Source organism: Mytilus trossulus, chromosome 5 (genome assembly GCF_036588685.1).
Source record: "Mytilus trossulus isolate FHL-02 chromosome 5, PNRI_Mtr1.1.1.hap1, whole genome shotgun sequence".
Lineage (NCBI taxonomy): Eukaryota > Metazoa > Mollusca > Bivalvia > Mytilida > Mytilidae > Mytilus > Mytilus trossulus.
This window is the reverse complement of record NC_086377.1, coordinates 25000469-25027149: the sequence shown is the minus strand read 5'-3', so window position 1 is coordinate 25027149 and position 26681 is coordinate 25000469. Positions and strand designations below refer to the sequence as shown.

Sequence of the window (26681 nt, the reverse complement as noted above, 5' to 3'; positions counted from 1 at the left end):
ATAATCACAAGAAGTAATTACAATTCCTTATTATTGTCAAGTCTACTTTGTTGCTAACGATTAGCGATTTTTTACATTTGCATACATGATGATCATCGTTCCGGTATGGACATCGAGTGTAATTATTGCGGCGTTTGATTGTTTCATGATCAAAATTGTGATTTTACTTTTTATACAACCATCTGCTTTAATTCATCATATTCATAAGGTCAAACAAATTATAATTTGGTCCCAAAAAACATTCCCAATGACAAATCAATTCAAATGAAGTTGAAGAGCATTCGAGACCGAATTTGACACATTACTGTATATATGTCTGCAAATGGATTATGTCAAAACGCTTCATTTATTTTCGCCTCCTAACATTCTTAATAAAATTGACTGTGTTCTTTTATTGCACCAATGCGCATGTTACTTTAGTATGTTGAATGCAAACGATTTTAGACGGATGCGTTTCGATACTATACTGCTACAAATAAGTAGGGATTTATAAGGTTATCTATCAATATATGATGGACGATAATTTTCTGTTAAATACAAGAAAAAAAACAGCAACTGAAATTAAACAATATCTGCAAATACGCATGCCGATAACGAAGTATTGGCTACTGGGATAATGATATTCACAGTGACAAGCAGTCCACCAGTAGAGGTATCGACAAATTAATTAGTAGTTTTACATTAAAAGTAAAAAAAGTTTTACACAATGTAAAAATTAATATATGTGAAGTAAAACAAGAATGTAAAAACATGTTATTAGTAAATTTTATTTTTTAAGCTTTTGATATGAAATTTTAGGAAAAAATAAATTCAACAATGACAATATTAAATGTGATCATCTGGCTATTACTACTTGAATATCATCCTTCGAATGGATTCCCGCCAGATGCTTTATTTGGGAGTGCATATAACACTAAACATCATGCAGAAATAACGGAATCTGCCATTAGGATGGCTGCTGGTAGATTTATAACGGAAAACAATCTAACTGTTATTGATGATGACATCGACGTAACCAACATAGTCAACAATTTCTTTGGGGATGGTTAGTATAAATGTTTCTGATATTACATATCAGCATTCAACATTTATCATTATAAACAAGACGATGTGGTACAATTGTCAGTGAGACAACTCTTCAACAATTCGAACGAGAAAAAAACATACGGCATCCCCTAATGGAAACAGAGCTTGGAATGTTGGTGCTTGAATCACTGTTTTTCATTACATTGATAGTTTTTTTTACATTTTTACCTATTATATAGATATAGGAAGATGTGGTGTGAGTGCCAATGAGACAACTCTCCATCCAAATATTATGTTTATTTGTTTTGTTCACGCAACGTTGTAAATATAATGAAATTTGATGCGATTGTCATACACGTGACAGGTTAAGTTACCTATAAAATCCGGTGCAATCCACAATTTCCTACATAGGAAAATGCCTTACAAGTCTGTAATATGACTGTTGTTATACATTCGGTGTTTGAAATTTTGATTTTGCAATTTTATGTAGGATTTCCGTTTGAATTTCCTCTGAGTTTAGTATTTTTGTGATTTAATTTGCCACTGTATTTGTTGAAATCAAAATGATGTTTAAAATGTAATATTAGGTTTTTACATTGACATTTGACATCTCAGGTAATAATATTGTATTCTATAAAAAAACTATTTTTAATACGCGTGGTAAAGTTAATTTAAATTTTAAACAAAGAACTGGTTTATTATTTAAAGTCAATGCACTGTTAAGGTTCATGCACTTCCAAAGACGGTGTGGTATTACGAATTCACCTGCTATTTTTTGTTCTTTGTAATTGTTGATGTCTTTAAACTTATATTAGTACACACTACAATAATATTTTTTTTGTTTCAAGGCTTTGTATTGCTTATACACAAAACTATAAGTAATTAATTATTACTAACACATGATATCATTTCAGCAATATACATGTATAAATATAAATATCTGATTTTTTTCTGATTGAATAGTTATCAAAGGTACCAGGATTATAATTTAGTACGACAGACGCGCGTTTCGTCTACATAAGACTCATCAGTGACGCTCATATCGAAATTGAAACGTTACAATTATACTGTAAAGTTAAAAATTTGTAAAGTTGAACAACATAAACCAGCATAATAAGAATCTACCATCAGTTTTCATCAGACTGCATACCTTATGTATCCGAACAACGAATGATCCTCTTAAGACTGAGGCAAACTGCTAAAGATATATACACATTAAGAAAAATCTCAAATCTAATACGTACCTTTTTACTTGAATGTTCACAATGAGCTGAAGCAGAGATAACTATTAATGAGACAGTAAATCCACTATAAATAACACGCAAAATTCAATCGATGGTAACGTTCATCAAACATTCGATAAACTAAATTATGCACACGAAACGCGCGTCTGGCGTATATACAAAATTTAGTCCTGGTATCTATGATGAGTTTATTTACAAATCATTAGGCAGAATTTGGGGTGCTTTGCTAATTCGCATATCGGTCATACAGCCTTATTATGAAGATTGTCATTATAACATGTACAATAGGATGATACATGATCCTAAAATATAGATGCAAATACTTTGTCTATATATAGGTGAACTATACAAACTTTTGTGAGTCCTTTATCTTAATCTCTTAATCATTTAAACACAAAATTGCGTATAAATCAAACAAGTGCCCATAAAGGATTTTACCAAAACATTTCAGATTCAGACGGATATGAAAAATTCGTTGAAAAGCAGATCGAGATAGTAGAACATGTCCAAAACCAGGAATTGTCAACGCAAGCTCATATACACTGCAATTCAGAACAAATTGAATTTGGTAAGACAATATATAATAAACATGATTTTTTGAATAAAAAATGTATAGATTACCTCTATACCTTTATAAGTATTTAAGTATCAGTTAATGATACATAGTCATCTTCCACGCAAAAAGATATGTCTTTTGAACAAAGAAATGCAATACTAACTTAGTATTGATATTCCCTAAATGAATTGAATTTTTTGTTCAACCAATTTTATAAATATTGAAGAATCTGGTATCGTTTAATCGTCCATTTGCTTGTCGAGTTTTGGTTAATATCTGCATATTCGATCTTTAGATTTTTGAATTAGCTTAGATATGTATACGTCACTAGCAATCTTTGAATATGCAATTATCTTTCAGCTCATAACCATGTTATAAAACTAAGAGGACAAATTGAGGAACTTGCACAAAGTACGGAGCCAGATCTTTATTTGATACGAGAAATGATTGGAAAGTGTATTTACACAATTCAAGCTTTTTATAGCGGGACTAACTGGGTAGAAATGAATGGGGACAGCGTTTACAGAGACTTTGGTAAGCTATATATATTGAATAGTTAAATGAACAAATATTCTTTTACTCACGATCTACTTATTATTGTTTTTTAATTAATAAATTTATAAAATATAATAAATAACTCTGTTTAACAGAGGGCGAAAAATACAGATGGGATATTCAAAAGTCAAAAACAAACTGACAATAACATGGCAAGAAAAGTGAAACGTTTAAAACGGTATACAAATTACAACATAGAAAACTGACGACAGAGCAACACGGAATTATAGAAAACGAGAGATAGCTCGCTGGTGCCCCAGAAGTGTGAGCAGATTTAAACTAATGCGCCGTATTAAAGGCCCTTTTTTGACCTATAATTGTTAACTTTTTATGCATAATAGCATGAATGGAGGGTTGTCTCATTTGCATTCATACCACATCTTCCTAATCAAGTTCAACGTTGAATATTCCAATATGTTTTTTGCTCGTCCTATTTTGATTAATCCTTTTTATTATCATTTATCCATCCGTATACTCTTTTTTTACTTGAAGATTCCAACAGAAATATTTGATAAAAGAATTGAATAGATATAATGTAAATACTCCATTATTTAACAAAATGAAATAATGGCATATCCCCATCATCAATAAACGTACATTCATATTCTATTTATCGATAAATAAATGAACGTTTATGACTCTTTTATAGGTGTTCCAAATAAAACATTAATGGCTATTGCTGGTGCTACGGTGGACACTTGCCAAGATTGTGACAATTCTGGGTAAATATAATAATTTTATATATTTATATTTTTCAGATCAAAACGCACGCATGCTTTATTCACATTTATTTGTACATAAACCAAATAATTATGAAATTATAAATGAAAAAAAAAATAAACTCATCATATATACCAGGACTGCATTTAGTATATACGCCAGACGCGCGTTACGTCTACAAAAGACAGTAGTTATTGTAAAATAAGGGAACAACTACACCATCAATACTTATATATACCTGTTGGTTTTTTTAGCGAAACGGAGAATTCATGCGAAAACAATTTATTGGTACATGATATGTTAACTAGCGGATACAAGACAGGACAGGATGTCCAACCTCCATATAGTATGTATTTAGAAAAACTGTAATACTGTAAACGTCTGTATGTTCGTGTACATATTTTTTTACCATCATTATTATCTACAATGTAGTATACATAATTGAATTAAAATTAAGTACATTTCTTGAATGTTTTTTTTTTATGTATCTACAATTTATTATTTGCAGTACTTGGATGCCTGTGAACAAAAATAATTCAGCTCTGTGACCTGTAATTATATTGTGAACCTTATTACAAAATAGCATAGGAACCATGATGAATCTATCATATGGTTCTTGTCCAATTAGACTTTGATGCTCACTGAAGATCTTTGATATGTCAGTCAAAGTCATCTCATGACTCAGACAGAGCTATCGTTCAGACAAACGTTCATTGCTATGTATCTGGCTTTGTATTCAAATATTGTTAAATTTTATTTTTATTTATAAACTGTAACCCTACTAAATGCGCATAGTTTTTTTTCAACTAAATTAATTAATGTTATCTTTTAATTGTCAGACAAATTATTCCTAAGTTTTTAAGATGAACTACATATACTGTGGATTTATTATCGTGAGTACCAAGTGTTATTTATGCAGGAAACAATTGTCTATTTGTGAATATTTGATTTTGTGATTTTGCCAAATTCTGCATAAGCACGTTACACATGAAATAAATCAAAATTAGAATCCCACGAATAAAACGAAATGAATGGTTTTTTTTTTTAATTGAAAACATTTGTAGAAACTAGTGGTGATATCGGTAACGGAAAGTGTGGATTTGGAGGAAGCGATGACACAGAAAATGGTTATCGAACTGCAAATGGTGGAATAAACAAAGATAGATTAGACCCTAAATACTCTCCTCACCATCACCTTCACTATAGCGCATATGATGCTGCAAAAAAAGCAACAGAGCTATTCCTAGTAGATCCAGGTATGATTTGAGAAAAATTAAAATTTTAAAATAAGTCAGTAACATGAAATGCTTACGATGTTTAAAAACTATTTTTCAATTCTTGGTGAATATACAATCGGATTTTTATATCATATAACACATGCCATATAGATAAACAAAACAATATATATTTGTTGACAGATATTGGTATCCTAAACGAAGTAAAGGAGGACAAATTTATACAGATATTTGGCTTGGTGAAAAGATACCAGACGTCATTTGGCTTTGTGATAGATGACACAGGCTCTATGGGACCTATTATTGCACAAGTTCGAAAGGCATGCATCGATATTGTAACCAATGTTTTGGGCACAGCTAACGCGCCATCAAATTACATCTTAGTAACCTTTAACGACCCAGGTATGTTATTTTACATTTATATTAGAAGATACAATCTACTTTACGAAAATTATAACCGTAATACAAATAACATATATTTTATATCTCATTCATTGAAATCCAGGAAACACAATCGTATTCAGTACAAACTGACAAAAGAACGACGAAAGATACATAAGGGACAGTCAAACTCAAAAATCTAAAACAAACTGACATCGCCATGGCAAAAAATGAAAAAGACCAACAGACAAACAATACTGCAATAGTACACATGACACAACATAGAAAACTAAAAAAATAAACAACACGAACCCCACCAAAAACTAGAGGTGATCTCAGGTTCCAGAGGTAAGTAGATCCTGCTCCACATGTGGCACCCGCCGTATTGCTTATGTGATAACAAATCCTACTCGATGTGATTTATTTGTCTGATGTGTTTATAAATATGATTTGACACATCAAGAAAGCCTACACAAGGTGTCAAAAACAGTTCATGAAAAAGGAATATTGTCTAAGCGTGATCTTAATACAGTAATAGGTATTTTAAAATGTCAATAATTAAATTTAATTAATTTGATTTTAACACTAAATTGACTTATTGCGATAAACATTTAACTAATAAGTGTATGGTTTATCTATGTTATTCATAGAGAAGCATATGCATCGACTAACGACGGAAAATGGAGTTGAAATGATAAGTGCACTTGATAATATAACGGTGAATGGAGGTGATGACTGTCCAGAGTATGCTATGAGCGGATTACAGAAAGGTATTGCATGTTAAAGCTGTTCATGATACACAAACGTTTGCGTGCCACATATTTCGAAATTCTCTTTCGAGAGTGCAATAAAATTAAAATTAATATTAATAAAATAAATATTATCTATGTTAGGGTATTGACGTCATACGGGTTGCCTCTTTTAAAAAATAAATTATATAAACCGAGATGTTTAATCTCTTCAAGGGAGATACTACAATCAGTGATTTTCAAACGTCCTTTTGCAAACGAGTTAAATTTCTGGTAAAGAAAGATGCTCAAATTTATTCTAAGGCTTTAAAATTGAGAATTGAAATGAGGAATGTGTCAAGGAGACAAGAACCGAACCAAAGGGCAAACAACAACCGGAGGTCACCAATTGGTCTTAAATGCTTTATTTTTTTTAGGTATTGAATTGTGCAAGGACAAATCTACAATATTCTTCTATACCGATGCTCCAGCTAAAGACGCATTAGAGAACCAAACAGTCATAGATGCTGTAAACGAGAAACAGATTGATCTTAGACTATTTCTACAGGACTCTCTGTGCATTGGTCGTCGGAGAAAGAGGGATACTAGTGGTAATGATTAAAATATATCCAAGGAGTTTTGTAAACTTTCTGTAAATTTCGTATTGTTTTGGTAAACGATTTATGAATAAAAGTGTGATTCTGAATTTTTAATGTTATTTCCAAATAATGTTTTTTTTTTATGTAAATACACTATTTTGCGTTAAAAATTATATCCGTCCTTTTATACACCAACTCACCTGAACTAAAAGAACACTAGTACAATGCTAAATGCATTTTTGTTTGGTTGTTCTTTCGTTGCGACTTTCATATCTTTTTGATAATATGTAAACCTCAAAATCATCACATGTAAAAATGTAAGTGACCTATTATTTTACATATATTAACTGTAAAAAAATGTTTTAAACGCGAAATCTAAACAAAGATCATTAGCCTGCATCTCAATTTGTAAGAACCTTTTGAAAGGGCAAACATTTTATTTAACCATTCAGAAATGTATCAGAAAATCGGATTATTATAACAATTTATACGACTTTAACTTGTATGTTTTGATAATATGTATGCATGCATTGATTTTACTCAAGGTCGAACAAAGCGTGATGCTGGATCAGATCCATATTCTCTAGTGGCTGAAGGTACAGGAGGGACAATTTATCGATTTAATACAGAAGAACTAGGTGATATAATACGACAGATCAGTGAGGTAAGAACGATTGATGTTGTAAGAAAAAACAAATATATTTTGGTGTAATGAACGTTTGTCTTTTTTTTCGAATAATTATATAACAATTGCGTTTTTTTTTAATTTGGAATTGGGGAATATATCATCATATAACGAATACTTGTAGCATCGTTCTTGCTGTTAAAATGCCTCCAGAACTATATCGATAAGAATGTATAGCTTGAAACTAAAACCTTTTTTTCACCCGCCATTCCACACAACCCAAAACGGGTTTCTTAATGGCATTATATAGTAGCTTGATAAACAACGCGGTTCATAATCCCACTGTTCCCTCATATCCCAAACTCATTATATCGTTCGATTTATATAAATGTTTATATGTCTTCGGGTCATAGTGGTTAAATGGACAAATCATCGAATTAAATTATAAGCCTGGCACCTTTGATAATCATAATAACAATCAAAATCAAGGAGCAAACAAGACTCCCAAAACCAAAGGACATTTACATTAAAAGTTATGATAAATAAGAAACAATACGAACTCAACTAACTATTGTAAAAATATAAATCCATATCTTGTGCTAAACATCTTCCAAAATCATCAACAAATTAACAGTAATCATCGTAAAGTCAAACTAGTATGACAAATTCAAAATATTAACATAGGAAGCAAATAAAATAAATGCAAACAGCCATCTAGTTGATGGATACTTATTTAGTTAATGACTCTTTCTTTTTATAACTCGTTTATCAAAATTACATTTGCATTTATTTTCATTTTTCATGAATCAAGGAAATTTTTCCATCTGCAACAGCTATTGTGGACATGTTTGAGATCTATTCAGATGACGACGATTCTGTGATGTTTCTAGTCGACAATATGTTAAACAATGTTAAAATTACAGTGATTGGTGCTGATTCTGTAGATGACATCGATGTGGAATCTCCATTTGGTAATTTATTTTATCAATTTTAAATGAACTGACATAATACCTTTTGAATGTTAACACGACAGTAAATCCACGAACACATGCTAAACAAATAGAATCGAAACTAGTAATGTAAATGAAAGTTGATTAAAAGGTTGTTTTTGTGAATGACTAATCGTTCCTTACTTATTGCAAATTATTAGTTTGGAGTCCATGTTAATTGCTTGATTCAAATATATTGGTGAACAAAGTTGAGAGCCAAAACGAGGCAGATGCAATATCCATATCGCACAGATAGCTATAAAAGACCAGAATACAAAATGGAAAACAATTCAAACGAAAAAATTAGTAAAGGATTGATTAACGTACAAATAAATAAACAAAAAACAAATTAAAATTACAGCTGCAAATGATAGCCACGGTAGGTAGTTAGGAAACAACATGACCTACTATTTTCAGAATTTTAAAATTAAATTGAAAAATAAAACTTCGTATTAGGAAATCATTGCATTTTTAGTCAGAAAGGGAATCCAAAATTTGTTTGAGAAATTAGAAACAAATACATGATAAACATGTATTTACAAAAGAAAATTAAAAAAACAATTTGCCAGACATGCAGTTTGTTCAAATTGGCCAGAATATTGCAGCTTTTTATAGCTTACATTTCATATAGGAGTTCAATGCACGTTTTCATGCTGTGTCATCATTAGCACAATTTCAAAACTTTATTTTAATGTTTTGATGATTTAAGCATTAACAAAATTGTAATCATGTCACAGTATTCTTAATAGTTCTCAAAGGTACCAGAATTATAATTTAGTACGCCAGGCCCGCGTTTCGTCTACACAAGACTCATATGTGACGCTCAGATCAAAATATTTTAGTTTTAGTATTTAATTATATTGAATGAAATGGGATTTTTAAACCTATCTCATCGCAATCTTTTTTGTGTCTATTTTTTGCCCCCACAACGTTTTATTTGCATCCACATACTTTCATTTATACATTTTTACAATATTTGTTTCAGGGTCCATTTTGACAGCTGAGAATACAAGTGTGCTTTTTGAAAGCCCAGATAAAGTTGTTGTCACTGTTTTGGTAAATAAAAAAATAAGTAAATTAATTCACCTGTATCCTCAAATTTTTTGTTGTTGCAATGGTGGTTTCTTATTTTTATAACATATTTGTACATTTAGTTGCCTTAAAAACAATTTCATAAGTGTGTGTAATATCTATGGAAATATTCGGATATTTAATCTTTAAATATAACAACTGTATTTGATTCTCGATAGTAACAATTTCTTCTTGTTATTATATTTTTTTTATTACAAAACATCAAAGACGTTTCCATGAAAAATGATTTATGAGTTTTGAAAATTTGTAGAATATTGTGTGTTTATAAACGAACAACGAATTAAAATGTTGAATTAAGAATACATTTTTCATAAGTTTGTGTACAAACTCCAGCAACAACACGAATAATGTAAAACATAAAAACATTTTCAGAATCCAACGGATGGCATTTACAAAGTGATTAGAACTGGAAACAATAATTGGAGTGTGAACATCACAGCCCAAACTTCAGTAGATTTTCACTATGCAATTACGGAAGAGTCAGATGATGGGAACTTATATAAAGTATTAGGCAATCCAATTATAGGTATACCAATATTCTCATGATTATGTTGTGTTGATGTAGCATTAAAAATATATTGAATGTACGGTCAACAGCAGATCATTGTCATACGTAACATGTGTATTTCTAACGAGTTATCCTATATTTTAACATGCATGTGTACAAGATATCAAACTCAATGTGTTATTAGTCAAACGGTTAACAACGATACAAACGCTTCCCACATCAATTAAATAATGAATGGTGAAACTCACAGTCCAACAAAAAGGATACTGGTACTTTCGATGGTAAAGATTTGAAAACGTTGTACCTTCTTACGAACCCATGACCTAATCATAGACATTTTGGAACATTATTGTCAAACAAACAGTCTTACAAAATAATAATCGATTTAAAAAAAAAAATCCAAACGACTGATTTATTTGAATTGATCATATGTTTTTGTTAATAAACTAAATCGATATATTTTCAAACAAAACTCATAAACATTTAGATGAGCGCACTAGCGAAAGACAAAAAGCTTCCTTTTGAAATGCACACCTAAAAAAAACCAATTCTTTATGTTAATCAAATTATTTACAATGATACAATCAAATATAATTTATGTTTTTGAAGGTGAAAGATATACATTATTTTTAACTGTATACAACCTACCTGTTGGAATGAACGTGTCATCTTTGCGTTTAAAAACAAGTAATTCAACAACAACCTTCCTCAATTTAGTACAGATATCTGGGGAATTCGATTCTACATATTTTGTTTCAACAAATTTGACATCAGACGTAAGTACTTATATACATTGAAATTTCATAAGCTAGGGCTTATTGCACACACGGTATGTTTTAAGTTAAACCATTTGACATCTTGATAGAAACACACTTGATCTGATCTTAAGTCAGAACCCTTAGTCGTTTTTTTTTGTAATGTTTTTTTTGTTAAACGAATCGATAAAATTGTTTTATTGTTAGTTATTATTATGTACTGCTACGACAGTTTTTAGTAGAGTTTAGCGCTCATACATATGTTACCCCATCACATAATGTCAGTAGCTGTCTGAAATCAGCAGACTACAATCCATTGATTGTTTTTAAAAGTGGTCTGCCATAAAAGAGGAGAAAAAGGTACTAGAGGGACATTCGGACATCACATGTTTTCGAATATATTTTACCATGTACCAGAACGTTGGTATTACAGTTAGTTATTATTGTGTACAGTCTTCAGTAGAGTTTAGCTCTAATATATATGTGTAATTCCATCATATAATGTAATCACCTTTCTGAAATTAGCAGACTGCAATCCAGTTACTGTTGTCAGTAGTGGTCTGCCATACAAGAGCAGCGAAGATACCTCAATCATTCAGACATAACGAGTTCTCGATCATATTTTACCATATATCGGAGCGTTGGTTGAATGCAAGAAATATGAGTTCTGTCATTGTTCAAATAAGTCAGGTTACATACAGTAGTGATAACATCTTCTGGTCTTCGTGGTCTGTGGTTGATATTTGTCACATTTGATATCAAAATTTATTTACTAGTATATTCAAAAAAATGGAATCATTGCATCATTGTTTAAAACCTATTTTTGTTTTTACAGCAATACGAAGTAAGTATTTATGGAACAGATAGCAGTGGACATACATGGATGCGAACATCTCCTTATTTCATATTTCCAGCGACTATAAGACTTTCATTGAATTCCATTACAGGTTCGTATACCATGAAAAGTAGAACAACAAAAATATCAAAATCCGACCAATATCCAGAACGGAAATTCCCTCATTAAATGGTAGCATCAACAGCTCAAACACATCAAACGAATGGAAAAAAAACTGCCCCATTCCTGACATGGTACAGGCATGTATACCGTTCTGATTTGCTCTTACGCTGAAGAATGTATGTACTTTTACGAATGAACTTGATTATAGTGACGTTGCTTCTTTGTTGGTATCTTATGTAATGAACTTTGTACAATTCACTGTTCTTTTATAGACCTATTACCTTCCAAACTATTGGCATTTAGAGGTTTTTGCTAAAAATGCTTTTCAAATTTAGAAACAACTAATCATGTTATCTTAAACATCAAATTCTTTTTTGAAACATCATTGACATTTGTTATGTCAAATTTTCTAGGTGACAAAATTGTGAAGCTGTTTAATGTATATTGTTTTACATTTTAACGTCTTTGATACTAAAGATTAATTTCGTTTGAATATATATCTAATTTACGATGCGTGATAACATAAGCTATATAATGATTAACTACAGATAACAGTATCCATTTTAAACACAACTTTGAATTTTTCTCCGAAAGTATCTTATCAACCTCTATATATTTCCTTAATTTTTAATTTTGTCTAGGCCGTGTTGCTTTGTTTTTTCTTGCTTGATTAATTGATAATTATATGTAACAATTTTTTGTTGGGCATGCATCAATTAGAAAAAGACTGGCGAAGTAAATAAACCGCAACCGGATCATTGTATAAAAATAAGCCATTGCAAACATTTGACTGGCTGTGTATTTTGCACTCTTTTCAGATCTTTATAAGAACACTGTTGCTAACGTATCCTACACTGTAGAGAATAAAGGATCAGAGAACGAAACCTTTGTTATTGATGTAACAGATAACAGAGGTTTACTGATAGGCAAGACAAGTTTTACAGAGTTGATTAGTAGCAATGGTTCTACCGAAATAATATTTCAAATAGATGGTTCAAGTCTTTATACTACAGTGTAAGTTTAATTTTAGAGTGTTATTCAATAACTGGAGAATAAACATTACATGGTGTTCAAGTTTTTTTTTAATTTTTCTTAAACATTTTTGCATACTCTCTTTGGTTTTTTTGTTCATCGTGAAGGTTATTTGCAGATAATTATATACTTATTATACATTATCGGTAAAGTTGATTGATTCTATACATGTAAGAATCTATTAAAATATAAAATAGTTATGACATTTTTCCACATCGAATCTATCAGTTTGTAAAGTTGCTTAATATTTGTATATTGAAAAAATGCATACGTATAATATGGTTTTGCAGAGTTACTGTTATGTGTTAAGAAAGGTTATTATTTAAGAGCAGAAAAAGTGTGTTAGAGCTCACAGACCATACTATACATTCAATATTAGCAAATAGTTTTACATCGTATATAGAAGAACAGAAAGAGGTGTAAAGGCAATCATAATAAGCACGCTAGTTATTCTCGTATAAATTGTTTTACATTGTCTTTTCGGGGCCTTTCATATCTGACTATGTGGTATGGGCTTCGCTCATTGTTGAAGCCCGTATGGTGACCAATAGTTGTTATTTACTGTGTGACTTTGGTCTCTTGTGGATTGCTGTCTCATTGGTAATCTTCTTTATATATACAATACAAATCAATAATTTTAACATAGAAACATGTGTATACCAATACTATTTTGTGTTCTTGTAACTATAACTGTATGTGATGATGATTTCTGAGTTTTGTTTTCATTGTCAGGACGTACAATATGACAGTTGGAAAACAGGGATCAGTGAATGCACTTGTACATGACAGTCAAACAATTTATGTACGTATTATATTTCTAATCTAATATTTGGAAGCAAATTTAATTAAAATATTGTTGCCTTGCGTGAACTGTCACAGTTTATTATTGGTTATGCATGTAAACTGTTATTATCATTACAAATGGGAAAACAAGTTTAATGTAAGAGTTTCAATAAGCCGTTGGACAAATATTCTAATTTCAAATTTCTGAATGCATTAACCATGCTAACGTCATCTTTAACGTCACGCTGAATTGACCATCTTGTGGTTCAAGCCAGTCAAAATTTAAAAGTGTAGTCTCTGAATTCTTATTGTAAGAATCTGGAATCAACTGAATTTCAAACCGCGTTTTACAAGTTGGGTCGACGGAGCCTCTTGATCCTGCTATACATGCTTGGCTTTATTCAAGTAAAATTAACCATACGAAACGTCTATTTCTACTAATATTATTATAAAATACTTGATTGATTGCATTTAATATATTTTTTCTTACAATGTATATAATCTGAGATAATGATAAAATGTAGCGACAAATCAATTAATATAAGGCAGGCATGACTTGAGTCAATATTGAAGTTTTTTTTATCTCTAGTTTTTGCTTGTATGATTGGTTTTTAAGGTCACTTTCAGCACGTTTGTATTTCTCAGCGGAAAAGCCAGAGTTCAATTGATCCTTGATTCGAGTCAACCGTATCTGCAGCGTTCGAGATTTAATCTCACAACATCGAAGTTGACCGGCAATGAACTATATATCGATCATTTAGACTTCGCAAACACCTAGGCTCCTTTTGTTGTGAAGATTTGCCTTTACTTTTCTCATTATTATGGAAGGAAACATTTGGCTAATGACAGAATTTAGGGGCACGTTATAGTTATGTTTAGTGCTATTTACTCCTTTGACATGTTTGTTTTTATGTCAAAGATACTGTAGTTTACTTTTCGTCGTATTACACTCCTGGTAATTATCTTAATAAACGACAGAGACTAATCAAGAGTTGTTTTTTTTTAAATAGTTTAACTAGAAAACTATTGCCGTTATGATAATTAAATAAATTCAGGTATCTTCAATTTTTATGAAATATCTCATCTTTGTTTCATCTAATGCTTCAAAGACACAAAAAAGCAACATTACATTGTAATAAGGCTGCCTCGGAGAAAAAATTACATAATGTTCATGCACATGAACATGGACATTTATAAATGTGATGTTGGAGCATTTAAAAAAAATCGAAAAAGGAATGTTGGTCTTTTTGTGAGGGTTTTTATAACAACTCCATGTTGAAATAGTTACAGGCTTTCCGTAAGAATAGTTTTAACCTAAAAAGGCTGGCAGGTGTATTGATATTCATATGCATAATGTCAATTCCTATCAGACGCAGCTCAGTTATGTTGATCTGTAATTCAATGTGTAATTGTGGAAGATTTGATTTTATCTTTCTAGATAAGTCCGGATATTGCACCTACCTGTACAGTTGACAAATTAGTTGGAACATGTGATAACCTGAATACCACGTCTTGTTCAGGAGTGACATGGAATAGTCTAGCCACGATAATATATACAACTGAACTGTCGTCTATTTCTGGGTCAACGGGATGGGCATTCGAAATGAGCAGTGACCATTCATCCCCCATAAATATAAGTGCAAGGTAGAATATTTACAAAATTTGTGTTATACGTTTTTTCTGTACATTCATATTGTCGAAAATGAACTATAGAGTATCAATATAATTGTTTTGAGCGCAGTGAAAGAATCACCTTGCAATCGTGTCGAGCGACTTATATCGTAACGCCGAAAACCAGATAATCGGTTTGATATTTTATGTCCATTCACTATCTATTTTATAACAATTACGTATTTGTATATCTGGTTTGATGACTGACCGTCGCCCTCAAAAGTCACATCAATGGTTAATTAGATGGCGTCACAAAACGCTGATTTATATTCTTGAGTACATGCATCCTAAAGTGTTTATTTAAAAAAAAAATTAAGGTGATTCCCAACACCTTCACCAAAATCAATATGGCTCATAAATTTTGACAATTGAAAGCATTTACTTTGAACCTTTGACAAATATCAAAAAAGCAAAAAATTTGAACCTACCATTATTTCAGAAAATTACACTGGGTATAAAGCAGTGTGACAAACACTGATTTTGATCACTGAGAAGCTTAATATTTCCTTAACAACACAACGTAATTAAAACGTTAAGATGATTTTAAAGATTTATCTCCTTGTAGTGTAAGGTACCGCCTTAGGATTTGGATATTCGTTTTCAAATTTGTTTAAAACCAAATATGAGAATTTGAGAAAAATCGATAAACATGTAATAGACACTTTAACTCTTTCGGTTTTTTTTTTTGGTTTTTTTTTTGTGTATTCCAAAACAGTTTGTCTTCCTTTTATATTATATGTAATCCAACTACACTTACGTCACTTTTCGTCAAACATATCATTTGATAACAAGATTCACGTTTTCTTTTAACGATATTTTATATTCAAATTCAACAGATAAGTTCAAACTTTACAGCTCTTTAATACTGCTGATAGTATGCTGATTTCATTACAAATTATATTTTTGTGATATTTTTTCAGTGGTGATTGCTGCACGCCATCTGCATACCTAACAGTGATCGACAAAAATAGTAACGTTGCCAGATGTCATTTCTATCTCGGTAATGTATATCCAGTACAGACCACCTCGAAACAATTGCTGACAACAACAGTAAGTAAACGTTTACTGTAATACTCAATTGTTTTTTGTATTACATACATATACTCTACTGTTTATCTTAAAATGACCCTAGAAAACTCCTGCAGCAATCGAAATTTGATATGTAACTGTCAAACTAGTGATGGACTTCCTAGGTGAAATTAAAAAAAAAACAAATTTAAAATTATTACTATTATTCGAAAGAACAAAAGTGAAGAAACAAAATAAACTAAAATATTGATAGGTTATGGAGCTCCTTCTCATACGGAATTTGATGCGACTGTCATGTACGTGAGAGATTTAGAGTTATAAACCAGGTTCAATCCACCATTTTCTACATTTTAAAATGGCTGTACCAATTCAAGAATATAGCAGTTGGTGTCCGTTCGGTTAATTTGATGTGGTTTATCCTTTGAATTTGCCATTTGATTGGGGACTTCACGTTTTGACTTTTCCTCGGAGCTCAGTAATTTTATGAATTTACCTTTTTTTCACGAAATTTGATTTTTAAACTATTGGAGGAAAATACCGACGCGGCCTTTTACCTTATATTTGCATTGGTATAACTTGGGTCTCAAATCAAAAGAAAAAATTATAGCAAATGACCTTTTATGACCTTTCACGTCTTATATAAAGACAGACATTGGTGTTATTGGGCAAAATGTTTTACCTTCTATCTTATGGTATAAAACCTATGATATCTAACATCTATATGTTGACCTTAGTTATCATAAGCTCTGGTTCCTTTAACAGATTTGGCTATACTTTATGGACCTTTTTGATTATAGCTCTTCATCTTTTATATAAGCTTTGGATTTCAAATATTTTGGCCACGAGCATCACTGAAGAGACATGTATTGTCGAAATGCGCATCTGGGGCAAGACAATTGGTACCTTAAATTTTATTACTACCACAGAGTCGATGTCTCTGCTGGTGGACTATTACTCCCCGAGGGTATCACCAACCAATGAAAATACGGTTTTTGTGTGTTATTAAAATTTGCTGTTACAAAATATTAGAAATTATTATAAATTTAGGAATGTATCTCCCTCATGCAAAGCTCTGATTCCTTTCACGGATTTGGCTATACTTTATGGACCTTTTTGTTTATAGGTCTTTATATTTTATATAAGCTTTGGATTTCAAATATTTTGGCCACGAGCATCACTTAAGAGACATGTTTTGTCGAAATGCGCATCTGGTGTAAGAAAATTGGTATCGTTAATTTTATTATCATTGATATATTCATAATTATAAATTAACTGTTCACAAAACTTGAAATTTTTGAAATACTAAGGCTTTTCTACCTCAAGAATAGATTACCTTAGCTGTATTTGGCAAAACTTTCAGGATATTTTGGTTCTCAATGTCCTCTTCAACTTCGTACTTTATTTGGCCTTTTAACATTTTTTGTTTCAAGCGTCACTGATGAGTCTTTTGTAGACAAAACGTGCGTATGGCGTAAATATAAACATTTAATCTTGGTATCTACAATGAGTTAATTTACAACCACTGGGTCGATGACACTGCCGGTGGAGATTTATTTCCCCGAGAGTATCACCAGCCCAGTCGGTGACCTGAGTTATCATTGAAAGATTCATAATTATAATTAACTGTTAACAAAACTTGAAATTTTTGAAATACTAAGGCTTTTTCTACCTCAGAAATAGATTACCTTAGCTGTATTTGGCAAAATTTTCAGGAATTTGTGGACTTCAATGTCCTCTTCAACTTCGTACTTTATTTGGTCTTTTAAACATATTTTATATCATTCTTCATTGATAAGTCTTTTGTAGACAAAACGCGCCTCTGTCTTAAATAAAAAAATAATAATTCTGGTATCTATGAGAAGTACATACCCTCAAAGAACAAACATTCGAATATAAGATGAGTCATAAAATATTTCAATGAAAATACATTAGTATGTTAATCTGTAGCGTAAGCTTTTGATTTAAACAAAACATGAACACAAGCAATGATATATTCAAGTCTTATTCTGGCATTTTTTGTTGGTATGTTATTGTGCTTACTGTTCACCCTTTAAACATTATACTCGCATCCTAGATACTTTTCTTTCAGGAACAGATTGCTATAGCAGTTATTGGTGGAATTATTGGCGCGTGTTTATTTGCATCGTTGGTAACTGGAATAATAATATATCGAAAAGCTATCAAACCAAAACTGGGGGCCAGTAAAATCAATACTCTCAAATCAAACAGTTATCCACATCAGGAGAAATCTGATTCAACAGAACAATTCAAAAATGTTTCTGTACATTTAAATTGAGTTTCACAAACAGTTGTTGATTTCCTACAAGATTACGTACAGCATATGTGCCTCATAGGAATGGACACGCAGTAAAGTCTAGTCTTGATTTGCTTAACAAATTTGTCTGAACTATATTCGTAAACACTGTATAATTTATTAAGCAACTGTAATAGTACCCCTTTGATTTTTGCAAGTTTTGTTTTTTTAGAATCCGTCCAATAATTGTATATATAACACTTGAGACTATAAAAGTTTTAAGTGATTTTTCAATAAATTAATGTTAACATTTTTTATGTTCTGTTTAATGATTTATTATGCAAATAAGTTTTGTAATTGTTTTTGCAGAGTAGGTGACACTTTCGAAACATGTTTTAGTATATTTTTTTCCAGCTGTCAGACATTATACAGCTTGTTTAGACTAATTTTAAGGTCATCGTTATGTTTATAGATTTAATAAACGAATGTAGGTTCGAAATTTTAATCGAGTCTATACCACAAAGTCCAAAATAAAGCAACAATTAATGATTACCACACATATATACTAGTCAACAAAAGAAACGATACACGACTTTGAAATAAAATTTATCAAAAAGTATTAGATATAAAACAAAATGAGATACACTATTTTAAAAAGCTTTCATTTGCAATGTATGCACATGTGATAATGAAAATCAAAACTTGTCGGATAGTATCTAAATTCCGTGTAAACTATCATTGGGTGCAAATAAGTTTTGCGGAAAGTTGAATAAAAAATCGACAAATAATTTTCTAAGTGCTGAAAAAATTCAAATTTGTTAAAAAATATTCAAAATGCTTATCAAGTTATGTCTTGTTTTAACAGGTCGAGAACTCTAGATTTTTTTACGTCAGAATATTTGCATAGTAATTTCCAAAACACAAAGCCAATATGGCCTTGAAAAACTGACCAATCGACTCAATGAACTACAATGCATTGTGGGCTACTACGAGTAAACTACTAGTTAAAACACGTGGAATTTGTGGGAAAACGGTCAATTAATATATTGTCTGGGACTCTCATTACCAAAGTTTTTATTCTTCAAATATATTTAATGTAAAATATATAACGTAATCTTCAATTTGCATGCTCAGATTAAAAAATATATTGTTTATTGGCTTCATGATTCGACTTTCTTTTTCGCCTCGCAAAAGTAGTTGAACCGGTTTTTTTTTGCATTGTTATGAATTGAACCAGCATTAATTTCACGACATGACACAGTGAAATATCCAATGAAGTGACCACTGTCCAGTAAGAAAATCATTTGAGCTCTTTTAAACCTGTATAATGTTATTGCAAAATCATTTCTGCCTAGAAAAACACGAAACTTTCATTGAAACACTTCTTTTTGTACTGAATGTGTATTTTTTTTTTATCAGGACCTGAACTAATAGTAAGAACATCATAATATTCAGTATGCTAAAATAAGTGTTATGAAAGCGGCAGGGACAGGTCCAGCCATTTTAAAAAGGGGGTCCTAATCCTGGACAAAAGGGGGGGGGGGTTCCAACTAAATGTCCCCATCCAAATGCACTGATCGTCGAAAAAAGGGGGTCCATCCCCCGGAACCCTCCCCCTGGATCCGCCACTGAGCGGGTACGGTATATAGATCAATACATTTTTTTTTATAGTTTCATCCATCGAAAACATCCGGTTGTTGCTAATTTTATCACAAACTATACATCACAGGTTTTTTTTATCGTTCGGCTGCTGTCCTCATGACATATATCAAATATCTCCTATATTAAAAGTCTCTGGATCATAGTGGGTGCCATATTGCCTATTATTTTTCTAAAACGTGCTTTGTGTATAGAAATAAGAAGATGAGGTATGAGTGCCAAATGAAACATCTTTCCAACAAAGACATAATTTAGTAAAGTAAGCAGTCATAGGTCCAATGGTAAAAAGTAAGCTATTAATGACCCAAAAATTACTTGTGTAAAATAATTCAAACAAACAAAAAACAAACAAAAAAACCCGACCCAATTAAATATATAAAAGGACAAAAAATCTATCCCATCAAAAAAAAATATAGAATAGGAGCCTGTATTTCAGTGGTTGTCGTTTGTTTATGTGTTACATATTTGTTTTTCGTTCATTTTTTTATACATAATTAAGGCCGTAGGTTTCTCCCTTGAATCGTTTTACGTTGTTATATCGGGTCCTTTTATAGCTGACTATGTGGTATGGGATTTGCTCATTGTTGAAGGCCGTACGGTGATCTATAAATGTTAATTTGTGTGTCATTTTGGTCTCTTGTGGACAGCTGTCTCATTGGCAATCATACCACATCTACTTTTTTATTATAGATCCAACGCTGCCATTTTCACAAAACATATCAAATTTTCCACCTTGTCGCACATACATATGGATAAAATCATTACAGCTTATTTCCTAATGCATGTGGAGCAAAACTTTGGTTAGCTTGCTTGCTTTGTTTGTATATTGTACAAAATATAAAATATACAAGTTAAACTATGCCTATATATATATATATATATATATATATATATATATATATATATATATATAATATATATGTATTGTTTAAATATGTCAATCTTATTTTCAAAGCTTGTATAAACAACTATACAAACAAAGCAAGCAAGCCAACCAAAGTTTTACTTTGCAGGTTTAAGAAATCAGCTGTAATGATTTTATTCAGTTTAGCAAATGTCCGGCCGAGCCCGTTAAAAAACGAACAAATTGAAACTACAGTTATTGACCTCACTACCTTCAAAACAAAGGGAACCGTTTGGAAGTCCCATATACTGAAATGTGACCAACAAAAATACTTATAGATTTTGTTAACACTGCTTTGTATGTAAATGTTTCTTCGCCATTTTTACGAACACAAACTTCAAGGATCCCACATTTGCATTTACTGATTATCTGTACTCTTGAATATCAGCGCCGGCTGTTATCGACGGCTTACTTTACACCAGTAAGTTTGTCTCATGGGTAATTGTGTTTTTTCGTTGTTGTTTCGTTGCTCCCGGTGGACAAAATAATGAAATATCTGTGCCATCATCAAACATGTTTATGGCTATATATCGGGTAATTAAAGCCCTTTTTTCTTCACATAGAAACAACTCTTCGTTAATCTGAGCATGGAAGTAATACTTTACATCACGAACTATAAATGAGGATACACAAAATGAAAAACTAAGCAAAATTGTGAATCCCGCATTGCACAAAAAAATGTGTTGTATTTCAGTAAATAACACGTGGACTTGGTTGATTGTAAACACGTAGTAGTCCATCATGCATTGTGACTCATTTACTGGATTGGTCAAAAACCTAGGTAAAAATGAATTGCGTCACATGTAAATAAACAATTACATGTGCGAGTACATAAGTATGCTAATTTATGCATTTCCATATTAGGTAGTGGTCCTGACCTGTTTAACTAATGGGATGAAATATTGTTTTTTCAATTTTTTGGGATTTTTTTATTTTTGTCTCAAATCAATTGTTTAGATGTTTAGATGTGAAAACAATACACAGTAAATTTGGAACCTTTCGGATGTAAATTTTGTAAAAAAGAAAATCGCCAAAAACGTCACGAAAGCCAAAAATTTTTTTGTTTAAACGGATTTATATTTCCATAATGATTAAGTATTATTTGATTCAATGAACGAAAAACTGTATCCTTAATTTGTAAAAAAAGGTCTTGTATCGTTTATTTTGTTGGCTAGTATATTTAAAACAAATCAGCCTATCAGATTAAAAGAATGTTCACATCAATGCAGTACTCTGAAGAGTTTTTGGCCATTTATATTCGTTTTCTTTTGACATGATTTGATATTGTTCTCTGATAAAAGTTTATATCAATACATACCGTATTCCAATCTATTTGTAAAATGAAAGTCATTCTGAGGTAATTGTTTAAATTTCATTCAGACTTATGTAACAACTTTTTACAAAAGTTTCTCAAATATTTTTACAACGATCTGATGATTTAAAAAGGACTAAACATAAAGTGTCGTTTGTATGCGTCATTTTATAGTAGGCTTTAGACTTGTTTACATGAACTCTTTTGGGCATTTTGTTTAGAATTTATATACCAACCTGCTATTTTCAATTAGTATAATTTGCATATAAAAATTATGTACATATTTGTATGTTTGTAGGTCAGATATTCTCTCCATATGTTTTTTTTTTTATCTTTGTCGTGTATTTAGCTAAAATGATGTAAGATGATGTATTTTTGAATTAATGACATATCATTTAAAGTCGTTCTGAAGATAAATTACAAGAAAATATTAGTCAGAATCTTTTTTATGCAACTGTCATACCAGTAAGAGGTTGATCTTGATATAAAACCAGGTTTAATCCACTATTACTTACATCAGAAATGCCTGTACCAAGCCAGGAATATCAAAGTTGTTATCTATTCGTTTAATGTGTTTGAGCTTATTAATTTGCCTTTTCATAAAGGGTTTTCGTTTTGAATTTTCCTCATACAAGACAGAGTTCGATATTTTTTAAGATGTTACTTTTTAAGTGTGTTTGTTTTTAATAAAAATTTTTCGTCTTGAATGATTGTAAATAAAATTGTTTAAGTAAGTTTTTAGGGGCCCTTTATAGCTTGTTGCTCGGTGTGAGCCAACAAAGGCACCGTATTGAAGGCCGTACATTGACTTATAATGGTTTACTTTGATAAATTGTGATTTGGATGGAGGGTTGTCTCATTGGCACTCATACCACATTTTCCTATGTTTAAGAATATTTTTATCTGTCTGTTTGTCCTTCTCAAGTCTGGTAACGAGATATTCTGAAGATGTTATTTAAATAATTTGAATTTCAGCACTATGCTGCTGATTGCTCATCACAATTAAAGCCAATTAAAAATTTGTGTATTGCTATGGTTAGCTCAATATGTTTACCTAAGTAGAACAGAGCATTCAACACAAACCTTAAAAGATTTTTCCTTTTTTTATATTCTTTAAACAGATTAGATTGAAGAAAATGTGGTATGAGTGCAAATGAGTTAACTTTCTGTTAAAGAAAAAAAGAACAGATACAAACATGACAAATAATTAATTTGATTGTTAAAAATATCCAGCGAAAAACACTTTTTTAAAGGTGTATATTTTGCATGTACAGAGTTATCTTTAAATTAGTTTTACGCTTAATATTTATCAAAAGTACCAGGATTACAATTTTACACGCCAGACGCGCGTTTCGTCTACATAAGACTCATCAGTGACGCTTAGATCCAAAATAGTTAAAAGGCAAACAAATACAAAGTTGAAGAGCATTGAGGATCTGCTCCTGGGGTAAAACAATCCTTAGTTTTTCGAAAAATTCTAAGTTTTATAAACAGAAAATTTATAATATGACCATATAATTGATATTCATGTCAACACCGAAGTGCTGACTACTGGGTTTGTGATACCCTCGGGTCGAAACGTCCAACAGCAGTGGCACCTACCAAGAGGTATAAATAGTAATCAAAAGTACCAGGATTAAAATTGACACGCCAGACGCGCATAAGACTCATCAGTGACGCTCAGATCCAAAATAGTTAAAAAGCCAAACAAATAAAAAGTTGAAGAGCATTGATGACCCAATTAAGCAAATCACATATAACATGTAGACTTAGTCTTTATTTTCTTCTTCGAATTCCTCTGATGTTAGACACGATGGTAGTAGTTGAACAATGTTTCTATCTCTCATCGTTATCCCTTGCTGACTGCATACATGTATCTGCAAAATTGAAAAACAATCCACACAGAGTCAGCCATAATATGCTTTTTTTTTAAAAGATTGTTTGACGAAGGAACATTTCAAAATTTTCTGGTTATCATAAACAAATACCGGAAGCTTTCATTATCTCGGAATAATTTCTTAATAATTTCTACAAACCTGGAAAAAGTACAATTATTCTATTTGATGCTTTATGTATGAATCTAACTAATCATGTTTTAAGGTCTTTTAAGTTTGGTCGTATGCTTGAGGTTGTATTTTGTTATTTCTTACATTTGTTTTAGTTACAAATTTCAGTGCACCTGGTATTCGATATCTTATTGAATGGTAATTGAATATGCATTTGTATTCATTTTTGAAACAAAGTTAGGTTTCCATTTGCATATATCTTATCATAAATTTCACTTTCCAGATGTTTAATGCTATATTGAACACAATTTTGCATCAATAATAACAAATATAAAAAGTTTTGCAAGGCTTTGTTTTAGAAGAATCACGAATAAAAAATAGCATTTATAATATAGTTAAAATTGTTTATTTTGTTTTAAACACGGTTAACATCTTTTAGTCTTAAGCTGAACAGTTTTTCTTTGAACCTAGTCATAAAATACCTATATCAGTCATTCAATCATTAAGTTTTAGATTTAACTTAATTGTCGAAACAATGTGATTGATAGGCATTGTATAGAGTTATTATATTATACATGGTTTGGTGTTCTCCATAAAGATAATACGATCTGAAGTAGTATTTTTAAATCTTAAGTTTAAATTTGAACTAAAACTTTATAAAGTACACTTCTAAAACATTGTATGAATTAAGAATAAAAACCTAACTTGTAATTTCTTAAAACCCAGAAGTTTGTTGACCTAGCATGTTCGATTGTCAATTTAAAGTAAAATCAGGAAAACAACATAAATAAAATCTGTTATCATAGCTATCAAAGGTACCAGCCTTATAATTTGTAAACATAGACCTATTATTATTGATATCATAAATGTTTACAAATACTAATTCGAGATATTATATCTTTTAAATACACCAAGGTATTCGATCTTTTGTTAGTTATATAGTATGTACAATTAGATTAGTTATATTCTGCCAAAAGATGACAATAAATTTAGGTCAGCGGTGCAATTGGGATCACTTAAATTTGTAAATGATTTTTGTGTTCATCTGTCATTAGGGGCTTTTTTGGAAGAGGAATTATACAAAACGTAGTGATACTACTGACCAGGAAGTGTCAATGAACATAAATCAGCCATTGCTGATATATATTACATTAATAGCATAAACTAGCAGTTAAATAGTAAGTATGTCTTTGTTTGTTGCGGCTTGATGTATCATATTGACTGTCATAAAGGCCAATACCTATACGATTTTAATTAAAAAAAAATAGATGCTTTGTGAGGAATCCAAAAAGAAGATGTGGTATGATTGCCAATGAGAAAACTCTCCTCATGACAGCAAATGACACAGAAATAATAAAAAATGTAAGTCACCGTACGGCCTTCACTAGGAGCAAAGCCCATACCGCATAGTCGGCTATAAAAGGCCCGAAAATGTAAAACAGTTCAAACAAGAAAAGTAACGGTCTATTTTATGTACAAATAATGAACGAAAAACAAATATATAACATATTAACGACAATCACTGACTTACAGGCTCCTGACTTATAGTCCAGTCAATCTAGCATAAATTTGACCCTAACCCGAAAGTAATTGCAACAGATGATTAAAGAGTTGTAATCTTTAGCATTATACCCCAAATATACACAGAAAAAAGTCCCATAAAATCTAACTTGAGGAAGACTAAAAAAGATCACCATTTAAAATCCCTATGGAGATTTGCATTGAAAAGGGAGATAACTCTTGCATAAAAGGCAGAAATATCAATTAAAATTGATACAAAATTATATTTTTTCCGCTTCTGTTCATCAGAAATTATTTATTCTTGATGTTTTAGCGGTCTTTAGAGTACAACAAACAACTCTAAAGGTGTTTTCATATCTTTTATCAAGCTATAATCTCGATTTCGTAATTCATTAGTTCACCATTTTTTGAATTTTTCAACATGTCAAGGTAAAGAACCGCAAATTTAATCAAAATAATTAAGTATGTATTCTTCTTTGTGGGGTTTAAAGTTTCTTAAGATAGGTAAGTTGCTGAAAAAATATAATATGCAGGTATAA

The 26681-nt window shown here is 31.0% G+C and overlaps 2 protein-coding genes across 2 annotated transcripts; both read left to right on the top strand.

Moving 5' to 3' along the window:
- The first annotated feature begins 951 nt into the window (after positions 1–951).
- On the top strand, positions 952–12989 carry LOC134717781 (von Willebrand factor A domain-containing protein 7-like). Its single transcript, XM_063580275.1, has 14 exons — positions 952–1045; positions 3187–3360; positions 4031–4103; positions 4356–4447; positions 5166–5357; positions 5520–5738; positions 6368–6487; positions 6883–7056; positions 7590–7708; positions 8481–8640; positions 9644–9714; positions 10123–10276; positions 11849–11857; positions 12790–12989. The coding sequence occupies exons 1-14, from the start codon at positions 952–954 to the stop codon at positions 12987–12989; spliced, it is 1851 nt and encodes a 616-aa protein (XP_063436345.1).
- Positions 12990–13741: 752 nt separating this feature from the next.
- On the top strand, positions 13742–18786 carry LOC134719535 (uncharacterized). Its single transcript, XM_063582528.1, has 4 exons — positions 13742–13805; positions 15225–15430; positions 16378–16507; positions 18576–18786. Exons 1-4 carry the CDS (start codon positions 13746–13748, stop codon positions 18780–18782), a joined length of 603 nt encoding a protein of 200 aa, XP_063438598.1. The 5' UTR covers positions 13742–13745; the 3' UTR covers positions 18783–18786.
- The last annotated feature ends 7895 nt before the right edge of the window (positions 18787–26681 follow it).

Bases quoted from the DNA above. Each gene is read 5' to 3' on its own strand.
- LOC134717781 (XM_063580275.1), top strand. From the start codon at position 952: ATGGCTGCTGGTAGATTTATAACGGAAAACAATCTAACTGTTATTGAT. The intron at 5,739-6,367 runs GTATGTTATTTT...TGTTATTCATAG, and splicing joins AGTAACCTTTAACGACCCAG to AGAAGCATATGCATCGACTA. The intron at 6,488-6,882 runs GTATTGCATGTT...TATTTTTTTTAG, and splicing joins TATGAGCGGATTACAGAAAG to GTATTGAATTGTGCAAGGAC.
- LOC134719535 (XM_063582528.1), top strand. From the start codon at position 13,746: ATGACAGTTGGAAAACAGGGATCAGTGAATGCACTTGTACATGACAGT. The intron at 15,431-16,377 runs GTAGAATATTTA...ATATTTTTTCAG, and splicing joins CCCATAAATATAAGTGCAAG to TGGTGATTGCTGCACGCCAT. The intron at 16,508-18,575 runs GTAAGTAAACGT...CTTTTCTTTCAG, and splicing joins AACAATTGCTGACAACAACA to GAACAGATTGCTATAGCAGT.